This window comes from Tupaia chinensis, unplaced genomic scaffold, assembly GCF_000334495.1.
Source record: "Tupaia chinensis unplaced genomic scaffold, TupChi_1.0 Scaffold144952_1, whole genome shotgun sequence".
Classification (NCBI taxonomy): Eukaryota; Metazoa; Chordata; class Mammalia; order Scandentia; family Tupaiidae; genus Tupaia; species Tupaia belangeri.
The window spans coordinates 385,640-395,638 of NW_006204812.1; the positions used below are offsets into that span (position 1 = coordinate 385,640).

At 39.7% G+C, this 9,999-nt stretch overlaps 1 protein-coding gene across 1 annotated transcript in view; it reads right to left on the reverse strand.

Annotated features, from left to right (window-relative positions):
* Positions 1 to 5,727: 5,727 nt before the first annotated feature.
* The window catches only part of UBXN2A (UBX domain protein 2A), a 26,002-nt gene continuing 21,730 nt past the window's right edge, over positions 5,728 to 9,999 (reverse strand). Inside the window, exon 7 of the mRNA XM_006167657.3 lies at positions 5,728 to 9,627. Coding sequence (XP_006167719.1) covers positions 9,435 to 9,627 — 193 coding nt within the window. The 3' untranslated portion in view covers positions 5,728 to 9,434. The remainder of the gene's footprint in view (positions 9,628 to 9,999) is intronic.

Consider the following 9,999-nt stretch of genomic DNA (forward strand, 5'->3'; position numbering starts at 1 on the left):
TTTCTTTCTTTCTCTCTCTCTCTCTCTCTCTTTCTTTCTTTCTTTCTTTCTTTCTTTCTTTCTTTCTTTCTTTCTTTCTTTCTTTCTTTCTGGAAGCAATAGGATCCTCTTATTCAGACTAAGATTATGTATGGCCCAATAGGCTTTCTTCCCAGTATCAGATGCCATAAATGCACATTTTCTGGCCTCTCTCACAAGGGGTGGGTATGGCCAGGGTGTACTAAACTCTGCAGGATGAATGAAATCAGAGTGGTGAATTAAATACTCAGGGCCTTAATTAACAGGGAAGAGGCCACCCCATAAACGAAAATGAACTGAAAATGTATCTTGGACCTAAATAATGGCTACAACTATAAAACTCTTATATCTTAACACTGGGCTAGACGTTTCCCTAGAACACAGCAAGCAGGAGCTGGACTACATCAAAAGGAAAAACCGGGTTGCAAATGATTCCAAAAAGTGTAAAGTCAACCCATGGAATGGGAGACGAGGGTGGCAAATTGTAAGGGGTTTGTACTGGAACGTATCAAAACTCCCACAGCTCAATGATAAACAGACAAATAATCCCATTTAAAATGGGGCAAAGATTTGTCTAACGATAATATGCAGGAACGGGGCCAGCGGATGGTGTGATGGTTATGTCCCTGCACTTCCACGGAGTCTCAAACCTGGTGGCTTAAAACTCATGGGGGGGGTGTGCATGCCCAAAATCCCGGGCAGAGAATGGAGGAGAAAGGATTACTATGTAGCCATTCCCCAGGGTGGTGGTGGGGTGATAACTGGGTTTCTGTCTGTCTCTGTCTCTCCAGGGAGCACATGTGCCCTACGCAAAAATTTCTTAAAAAATATGCAGGAACAATATTAGCACATAAAAAGATGTTCTCTTCTTTAGGAAAATACAAATCAAAACCCCATGAGATACCACTTCACACCCAATAGGGGGAGCTGTAATTAAAAAGAGACACAATAATAAGTGTTGGAGGAGGAGCTGGAGAAATCACAACTCTTACATTGCTGGTAGGAATGTAAACTAGTGCAGGCCCTTTGAAAGTCTGGCAGTTTCTTGAAAAGTTAAATGTGGATTATTGCATGACTTAGCAATCCTACTCTCAGATGTACATCTCAGAGAAATAAGAGCATGTCTACATAAAAACCTGAACACATGTTCATTAGTAGCACTATTTGACATAATAAACATAATAGTCAAAAGCTAGAAACAAATCTCCGTTAGGTTGTTTTTCTTTTTTTTTTTTGGGGGGGAGGTTTTTGCTATAGGGCGCATGGACTAACCAGAAAGACAGAGAGAAAGAGAGAGACAGAGAGAAATCACCCCCCAGGGGTGATGGCCATGCCACAGTCCCCTCTCCTTCATTCTCCTCTCAGGATCTTGGGCACTCATGCACACGCACCCGGTGTGAGTTTAAGCCACTGGGTCCAGGACTCAAACCGGGGTTGACTACATAGAGTCCAGCGACATAGCCATTACGTCAACTGCTGGTCCCTCCATTAGGTTTTAAAAGGATAAATAAAATGTGGTATATCTGGGCTGGCCCCTACCTAGCCTAGTGATTAAGAGAGTCAAGTGCCACATGGCTGACCCGTGGGAACACATGCGCATGCATTCCCCAAATCCTGACAGAATGGGGAAATGAAGGGACTGTAGAGTACCCATGCTCCACTGGGGAGTGCTTCCTCTCTCTCCCTCCCTCTGGTAAGTACATGCATCCTCTGACAATTAAAAAAAATGGAAAATCACACCAGCATCTGGGTATACATGCCTAAAGTCGTGAGAGACTGGAGGAGGAGGGATTGCAGCATGGCCATTTCCTTTAAGGGGAGGGGGATTTCTCACTTTCCCTCTCTCCAGTGAGCACACATGCCCTATGGCAAAAACCATAAAAAAAATGTATGTTCATATGATAGACTATTATTGGGCAATAAAAAGGAATGAAAGAAGGACCAGCAGTTGGTATAATGGCTATGTCACTGGACATCCGTGTAGTTGACTGTGGTTCGAGTCCCAGACCTGGTGGCTTAAACTCAGACCAGGCACTTGTGCATGCATGCCTAAGATCCCAAGAGGAGAGTGGAGAAGGAATTGTGGTGTGGCCGTCCACCCTGGGGGTTGATTTCTTGCTTTCTGTCTTTCCGTCTGTCTCTTTCTGGCAAGCACACATGCCCTATAGCAAAAATAATAATAACAAAAAAGGAATTAAAGACTGATACATACTACTATACTGATGGACTTTTAAAGACACATGCTAAGGGCTAGCAGGTGGTTTAGTAGTTAAGGCACTGAACTCCCACATGGTTGACTATGGTTTGAACCCTGGACCCGGCAGCTTGAAATTCAGGCCAGGTGTATGTGCGCGTGGTCCCAAAATCCTGAGAGAATGGAGGAGAAGGGATTGTGGTGTGGCCATTCCCTCGCAGGGGTGATTTCTTGCTTTCTGTTTGTCTCTCCAATGAGCACACATGCTCTATAGCAAAAATCTCTACAAAAAAAGACATGCTGAGTGAACATCAATTACAAAACATCACACATTATATGATGCCATTTATATGAAATGTCTAGAATAGGCAAAGAGAAACAGAATGTAGATTAGTGGTTGCCTTAGACTGAGGGTAGGAAGCAACTACTAACAGGTATGGAGTTATTTTTAAGGGATGAAAATGTTCTAAAATTAGATTGTGCTGATGCTTGTACAACCCCATGAATACACTAAAAACCACTGCATTGACTTTCCATGAATGTATCTGTTAAACTATTTTGACCTAAAACAGCCACTGTACTCCCACACTTGGATTCCTGTGCAAAGGCCGAAATCAGACACATCAGGCTGTTTTTCTGAGCTGTTTGCTAAGTTATAGCAAATCACAGGCATCCTGTCTTTTAAACTGTGTTAATGCAGACAAACTTAAGAATGTAACCAACCCAATTTGTTTCCCTGCCTCCTTCCTTCACCTTCATTTCTGAAGGTCATATTCTCCTTTCCGTATACATCACTTTCCTTTTCTGGAACTTTAATAACAAGTTGACCATGACGCTAGACAGAGTTGTCCAGAAGTCTGAGAATAACTGTCCAATTTGAATCATGTTAAGATTTGCTCTGGGACCAGCAGTTGGCGTAACGGCTATATCGCTGGACTCCCACGTAGTCAACCGCGGTTCGAGTCCCAGACCCGGTGGCTTAAACTCATGCCAGGTGCGTGTGCGTGTGTGCCCGAGATCGCGAGAGGAGAATGGAGAAGGGATTGTGGCGTGGCCATCCTCCCTGGGGGGTGATTTCGCGCTTTCTGTCTCTCTGTCTCTCTTTGTCTTTCTGGCGAGCGCATGTGCTCTACAGCAAAAACCTCCCCTCCCCCGAAAAAAAAGGAAAAAAAGATTTGCTCAATTAAAACTCTATTAGGTAGAGTTTTAACACATCATACAGTATGTAAATTATATCTCAATAAAGATGTTTAAATTAAAAAGGACAAGGATGTGTTTCTTCCTACTGGCTGAAATGCAAACACGATTGCTGGTGCTAGTACAGTCATCTTCAGACCAGACTGTGAGTCAAGAGTGCCGACATTAGCAGATCAGCAGTATAGGAACCTGATGATTTCAGTTGATATATCAGCCCTGAACTGCTTTTCTCCTGACTTTTGCATTGGAAATAAATAAATTAAATTTTGCAAGCCAACTATTGTTTTGAATTATGGGTTTAGTATAATAAATCTAATTCTAAAGCAAACACTACCCAGGGCCAACAGGTGGCATAGTGCTTAAGGCGCTGCACTCCCATATGGCCAACCACAGTTTGAGTCTCTGGCCTCAGGGTTTGCTTCCTCACTCTCCTCCTCTCTCTTCCTCTCTGTCCCTCTGGTGAGCACATGTGCCCTAGAGCAAATTCATAAAAATAATAATAAATGAAATTAAATATATAAATCTTAAAAAAAAAAAGGAATATACTACTCAATTCAGGGCGAGTCATTCCATTTTTCTGTGCTTCAGTTCCTACAATATTGGTTATCTTGGTTATCAAGACTGCAGTGGAAGGACAGATTGAATAATGCACATACTAAATATTTAATTCCTTGGAAGTTAATCATAATCTAATATAATCTCTTCTGATCATCTTTTTTTTCTTTTTTAATTGCCAGAGGGCACTTGTGATTGCCAGAGAGAGAGACTGAGAAACAGAGAAAGCACCCCTCAGTGGAGTGTGGCCACACCACCACCCCTTCTCCAGTTCGCTAACCTATCAGGATTTGGGGAACATATTTGCATGTACCTGTTTTTTCAAGCCCATGGGGCTGGGATTTAAACTGCAGTCAGCCATGTGGATTACGGCTCCCTTAAGCAGTAGGCTACAGGTCTGGTCCTAGAAAATCACTTTTAAAAAAATTTCCAGAGGGCATGCTTACTTCAGAAAGAGACAGAGAAAGGGAGTGATAAAGCACTAACTATGAGAGATGGTAATACTGCAATCCTTTCTCATTTCTCCTCCTTTTGGGATATTGGGCATGCTCTTACACAGTGACTGAAGTTTTTTAAAGTAGGTGGGATCAGTGGCCTTATCTACCACCACTGCCACAAGCTGACCTCATAATCTACATTTGAATGTATCTTTGGGGACCAGCAGTTGGCATAATGGCTATGTCACTGAACTTCCATGGTTGAGTGCTGGACCCGGTGGCTTAAACTCACACCAGGCATGTGTGCGTGCATGCCCAAGATCCCGAGAGGAGAATGGAGGAGAAGGGATTGCGGCATGGCCATCCCCCCTGGGGGGTGATTTCTCACTTTCTGTCTCTCTGCCTCTCTGGCAAGCACATGTTCCTTATAGCAAAAAACAAACAAACAAACAAAAACACCTCTCCAAAAATAAATGGCATCTTTTGTTTGTTTGTTTCTTAGAGGGCAGGGGGAGTGAGAAATCCCTCCTGACCCCTACATCTGCCTCTGGGCTGTGGGGAGGGAGCAGCCACATTGCACTCTATTCTATTCTCCTCAGGATCTTTAACATGCACACACATGTGCCTGGTGTGACTTTCAAACCACTGGGTCCTGGACTCAAACCGCTCAGTCAGTGATGTGGAATCTAATGCCTTAACCACCACATCACCTGCTGGCCCCAGTGCATAATTTTTGTATGCATTTTTAGCATGTATGGAAATACTTCCTATCCAATTACATTTATTTATAGAAATATAATTGAAACAAAAGCAATTTTTCTCATAATAATAGATACTATCTTATTTAAAGTGATGGTATGTTCTTAATGTTTTTTTTTTTTTTTTCAGATGAGAGAGAGGGAGAAAGAAAGAAAGAGAGCTAGGAATCTAATTTTTTAAAAGAGAGATATTTGCTATAGGGTGTGTGTGCTCTCCAGAGACAGACAGAGACAGACAGAAAGCAAGAAATCACCCCCAAGAGGGGATGGCCCTCCTCCATTCTCCTTTTGGGATTTTGGGCATGCACACACAGGTGATCTGCTGATCCCCAGAGCTACCCATCTTTGACAGGATCTTACCATGTCACAGTCCTCCTGCTCTAGCCTCCAAGCTAGCACAGTCGGGTTGGTTTGGGAGCTAAACCCAGGCCTCCCACACAGGTCCCCGGTCTCATGCAGCAGTGTCCTACCTCTGGAACTACTGCAGCGGGGCCCACTAACACAAGATTTTTACCAAAAAAGACAAAACAAATTAAATATCAACAGATAAAGCAGCAGGACTAAAATAACCAAGGTAGCAGCCTTTTAATGAAAACAAACTAAAAACTGACACACTGAAAATTATCTGAAAGGATGCACACCAAAATGTTATTAGTGGCTGGGTTATCTTCGAATGATGGAATAATAGCTGATTTATAGATCATTTTAGCATATCTGCATTTAAATATTTTTACAAGAGATATGAATTACCTGTGCCAAAAGAAATACATTTAAAACAAATGACAAAGAACCATTTTTTCCCCCCAAAGAACCAAATATTAAACTACTGAATGAGCCACTTCTATTTGAGGATTTAATGTGATGAGCACTTTTTAAGTTAAACAATTTATACTTAGGAAGAGAAAAAACGAAGGAGTAAATCCTACTAGTCTTCAACACTAGTTCAACTTAGGGCACAAAGAATGCTTTAAAAAATAAACAACCATTTGATTAGTTGTAAAAACATCACAGTTTCACATTTCTGAGGATTAACTGAAAGTAATGGTCAAAGTAAAGGCACCTAAAAAAATGGTGATTCTCAAACCTACTAATGCACCCAAATGTAACTACTTTATAACAAGTGGAATAATTTCACAGATCCTCTTAACGAACAGTATTTCATCCTTAAGAGAACAGTTCTTTAACCATTAGCAAAAGATTGTTTAAAAATACTGTAAGGCACTGAAATAGACACACACATACGTATTAGCAACATACTGAAACATCATGAGATGTGTATTGAATGAGAAAAGTACAGAAAATAAATAAGATTTTTTTCGCCAAAATGATGCATAGCAATTTAACCAACAAATCAGTGTCTATAAAATTAAAAATGTATTTCTCTATATTAGTCCTAACAATTATTTACAAGAAACTGACTAATGACAGTTTTGAAACAACTGCTTAGGTCAAATTGTTTTTCTATTTTATTTTAAAAAATATTTATTTATTTAATTTTATTTCTCCTTATTATTTATCTTTTAATTTGACCAGAGGGAGACAGAGAGAGAGAAAGTGAGAAGGCAAGCTGCCAGGTCTGGGACTCACACCACGGTTGGCCATGTGGGAGTCCAGCTCATTAACCACCATGCCACCTGCCAGCCCCAGGTCAAATTGTATTCCACACCTAAGATGCTTGCTTATTTTAGCGTTTCCATCTCATGACAAATCCAACTTAAGTTTCCAAAGTCAACCTGTTTTAAGTATTCTACACATTTAGCTTAAAACTTCATAATTTTTAAAGTTTCAGGTAAAAAGCTTTATCTATTATTCTCATTTTAGAAAACCTTTGAGAATACTATTCACATTAATGAAAGTTTCCATAGACACAAAGTTGGAGGTTACTGCTCATGACAGATCTTTCTCTATGGGAACTTCTCACTGGGATATATTCTACATGTGCACACAAGAGAACCTCCAATGCATCTTTTGGTTAAATAATTATAAACTGGAAAATCCACAAAGGAGGCTTTCCTGTAGGTACATAAGAAATATTCTGATGAGGCTTTTTACAGAAATATAGGGAGAAGAAAATATTGATCAAAATCATGCAAATGAAAGTACTTCATGATAGGCTTATATGAAACATTTCCTTACAGACTGATGAACATATATTAACAATCATCGTCAGTTATTTTCTATATCTGAAAGATAAGTTCATTGACGTTATCATCCTTCCTTCATTTAAAATAAGAATGATATTAGAGAAAAGGCTCTAATCCTGCTGCGTAAACATTACTGACAACAAATACTTATTTTCTATGTACCTGATCATTACTGAGAGTTAAGTGCAAAGGGAAAGGCTCTGTCCTTTGTCCTTCCTCTCTTCCAAAAAAAAAAAAAAATCTCTGCCACATGAAGGTTGGCAACTAGAAAGGGAAGCACTCTTAAAACAGACTGCAAACAGGTGATACATTTTATAAACCCGGTCACCTGGTTATGTATATAGTTCCCTTTTGTTAATTTATTTTAAACATTTAAACCTCATTTAAATGCTTCAGACTTGTCTCAGCCGTGCTACAGGCGATAAGAGCATAGGTTATTAGTTCAAAGGGATCATCCTCTCTGAGAGCCAAGTGTAGGGACCATGATAAAACTTAAAGGGTCTTTCAGTGGATCTTCCACTGTCCATGGTGAAGCATGCAGGATTTATTTTCTTAAGGTGGAACCACAGTGCAGAATTTCCTGCAAAGCATCACTTCCACCACATGGCATAGAATCACTGGAGAATAACAGCACGGAGATCTGGGATTCACCCCGAATACCATGGATGTCTGTAGTATGTGGCAGGAATAGACACGATCACGGCAATTAAGAAGCACTGCAAAACACTGCCTTATGCGATTGCTTCTCCAAGTGTGATTGAGGGACCCCAGGGGATTCCCAAGACCCATTCAGGAGAACTGCAATGTCAAAACTTTCTTCAGAATCATACTAAGGCATAATTTGCTCCTTTGTCATTCTCGCATGAGTGTACAGAAGTGTTTTCCAGAGGATATATTATGTGTAATATCACAACAGATGGAATGTAAGGAGAGATGCAAATCTGTCTTCCTTGCGCCAGACAGTAAAGATACCTTGCAAAAATGGAACACGAAGCTGGTTTTCTCACTAAAACTTTTTGTTTGAAGGTTATTGTTTTTAAACGAGTAACTATTTAAAAACTTTTAGCATTTAATATATTATTCATATAGCCACAGTCCACATAAACCAAATACCTTGAAGCCAAAGGGCTTGAGAACTGCAGCTGTGTAGCACACATCTAGCGGCCTGTGAAGATTATAGCTGATATGGGCCACTTGGTTCTCTGGCACACTCCATTTACAGTTCACTTTAAATCTGATTCGGTAAGTCACTTGCAATAAAACTTTGTAAAACTTATTTACAGGCAAGGCAATTCAATCTAATAGTGAGATTTGAGAACTAACTGGTTTTAGTTAAAAGGGTAAGATACAAAGTATTTTTATCCTGGTGACATCAGAAGGTAATAAATAATCCTTTAATGTATAGACAAGGTGACTCTGATATATGAAATAGAAAATATGTGATTTGTTTTTAAAATATTCATTAGTTAGTAATGTGACAACATGGGCTTCAGATTCTAAGTGAATGGGGGCAAATGAATGGCTAATCTCAAATGCTAAATTTTATTCTTAAATTAAAATACATTTTAGATACTGTTGCTAAATTAATACGTAAGTATGTATCTTGCTGAATGACACTGAGAATACTCTGAGGTTTAGGTTTGATGAAAACAGGTCTTTCCAGTCTTTTGATTGTATCTGAGTTATAGAATAACTATTGATGCTTTTAAACTGCCATATATAATTTTTTAATGTATTGCCATATAGAACTCTGAGATGGCTAACATTTAAATAAATCCCTGCTTTTTGGGAATGATGTTTGAATGACTGATGTTGTGAACATATTTCCTAATTTATATCACATTAAGATTCTAAATGATATAGCTATTTAATATATCTTGTACTGGTTAATTGGTATTTGAAAATAAGCATACCTTTTTTCTCTGAGTATCCCTTTGGAAAAAGTGCATTGGATATCGTTTCCAGTCATATGTTGCTTTCCTACCTTGTACTTATTTAAAAATCTTATCAGGAGAGAGTTAAGTAGTACTTGAGGCAAAAGTCCAGTGAATCTGACCTCTTTTCTCCATTTTGGTTTGCATGTCCCCTTACAACCATCCACTTTTTCCATGTAGTCTAGTAAAACTCAATGTCATGAAAGTGCCCTGCGAGGCTCAGCCATTTTCTGGAGTCTCTGAATGATGACAGCATTCTGTAAATCTGCTTCTTCCAGGGTAAGTGTTTCATCTAGCAACTTGAGGAAAGGAAGTGCTGTTGCCAGGGAAAAGGGAGGACTTCTTTGAGATCCTTGATATTTTTCAATGAAGTCTTTGATGTGCCTTACCCTGTAAAACAGCAAAAACTATTACTATACTTTTATGAAAATGGAATTAATTAATTTAAGGGGAGATGTTCGTGACAGATATCTAAATATGTTAATTAATACACAGAATAATTGAATATGATACAACTGATCAGAGGTTGACCCCTGGATGGCTGACGACAGAAAGAAATAATTACCTTAAAGATATTATAGCTCTGGTACCAGTAGTTAGCGTAATGGCTATGTTGCTGGATTCCCATGTAGTTGACCCCGGTTCGAGTCCTGGACCTGGTGGCTTAAAACTCATGCTGGGCACATGTGCGTGAGTGCCCAAGATCCCAAGAGGAGAATGGAGGAGAAGGGATTGTGGCGTGGCCATCCCCCATGGGGGGGG